Source organism: Poecilia latipinna, unplaced genomic scaffold (genome assembly GCF_001443285.1).
Source record: "Poecilia latipinna isolate Pla-1442-1.1 unplaced genomic scaffold, P_latipinna-1.0 Scaffold247, whole genome shotgun sequence".
NCBI lineage: Eukaryota > Metazoa > Chordata > Actinopteri > Cyprinodontiformes > Poeciliidae > Poecilia > Poecilia latipinna.
This window is the reverse complement of record NW_015112863.1, coordinates 56,752-58,094: the sequence shown is the minus strand read 5'-3', so window position 1 is coordinate 58,094 and position 1,343 is coordinate 56,752. Positions and strand designations below refer to the sequence as shown.

Sequence of the window (1,343 nt, the reverse complement as noted above, 5' to 3'; positions counted from 1 at the left end):
TGGGAAACATTTATTCATCTGGTGGCTTCGTTTACATTCAGGGTTTCTGTTTTCCAGGTTTTCTGTTTCTCAACACTTTGTTCATCCAAAGAGGCCGGCATGAAACCACCTGGACCATCCTCAGGAAGTTTGGTTATGACGACAACCTGGAGCTGACTGATGACTACCTGTACCCCGAGTTAGTGCATTCAAGACATTTATTATTATTATTATTATTATTATTATTATTCAGAAGATTTTATGGCTCGATAGACAGAAAATGGGCAGAAAAGATGAAATCAGGACTGATATTACGTTGAATTTATCTTGCTCTGTAAGGAGTTCAGAAAAGTGTTTCAGATTCACTGGCTTCTGGTTAAACATTTCCTCCAGTTTTAAAACTGAATGAGTTTGATGTGAGCGCATAAATCCATGTAATCAAATGAAAATGTTTGTTTAAATTTCACACAATACGCATTCTAGTACTTTGATTAACTGACTGCTTTCTTCCGTAGTTTTCACATGTATTTTGCCAAATTACATTGATCAGAAATGATATTCAGTGTTTAACCTCAGGAAGTAAATCATCGAGTGTTTGTTCAAAGTTTGTTTTTGGGTTTTATCGTTAGTTTTACCAGCCGGCCCTTTAAGGACGTCCACAATCTGGATTTGGCCCAAAATAAAAATGAGTTTGACTTTCCTGATCTGTAATAACGATTAACGCCACTAGATGTTCCAGATGTCTGAAAAAATGAAGAGTATTTTCAGAATTTCTATCATCATTTCAAATTTCCGGTTGAATGTTTCTATTGTATAACTTGATAAACTTGATTATTTGTGTTTGGAAAAGTAAAATTCTTCTCATTCATCGGCTGTGTTTTCAGACTCAGAGTTCCTGTGGGCTGCAGCACAGAGATCAACCAGCAGGGCCACCAGTTCCTGCAGCAGCTGTTTGATAAATACGACGAGGCGAGTCCCAGAACAGGAAGTCGGCCGGTAAAGATCGTCTGATTTTACTGAGTCCGGCTGTTTTCCTGCCCAGGATCAGGACTCGGCCCTGTCGCCGGCGGAGCTGAAGAACCTGTTCTGCGTTTGTCCCTACATGCCGTGGGGCGCCGACGTCCTGCTGGCCGTGCCGACCACGGATCAGGGCTACATCACCAACCAGGGCTACCACTGCCAGTGGATGTAGGTGACCGAAACGCTCAGAGAGAAGCCGAGTTCACACAGCGGGACGATCCGTTATCCCAGAGCTGATTATCGGCACGAATCTTTACGATGACCGATAATCCTGCTGCCTTAAGTGTCCAAAGATTTTACTCAAGCAGGAGTTAAACATGTTTACCCAAGTACAAATAAAAACT

General features: G+C 41.8%; 1 protein-coding gene across 2 annotated transcripts in view; it reads left to right on the top strand.

Annotated features, from left to right (window-relative positions):
- The window catches only part of rhot2 (ras homolog family member T2), a 35,474-nt gene that overhangs the window by 10,739 nt on the left and 23,392 nt on the right, over positions 1 to 1,343 (top strand). For both annotated transcript variants that reach the window (XR_001425008.1, XM_015032609.1), the window contains exons 11-13: positions 58 to 178; positions 864 to 948; positions 1,022 to 1,167. Coding sequence is in view for 1 of the 2 variants with exons in the window: in XM_015032609.1 (XP_014888095.1) it covers positions 58 to 178; positions 864 to 948; positions 1,022 to 1,167 (352 nt within the window). In the remaining variant the exon portion in view is untranslated. The remainder of the gene's footprint in view (positions 1 to 57; positions 179 to 863; positions 949 to 1,021; positions 1,168 to 1,343) is intronic.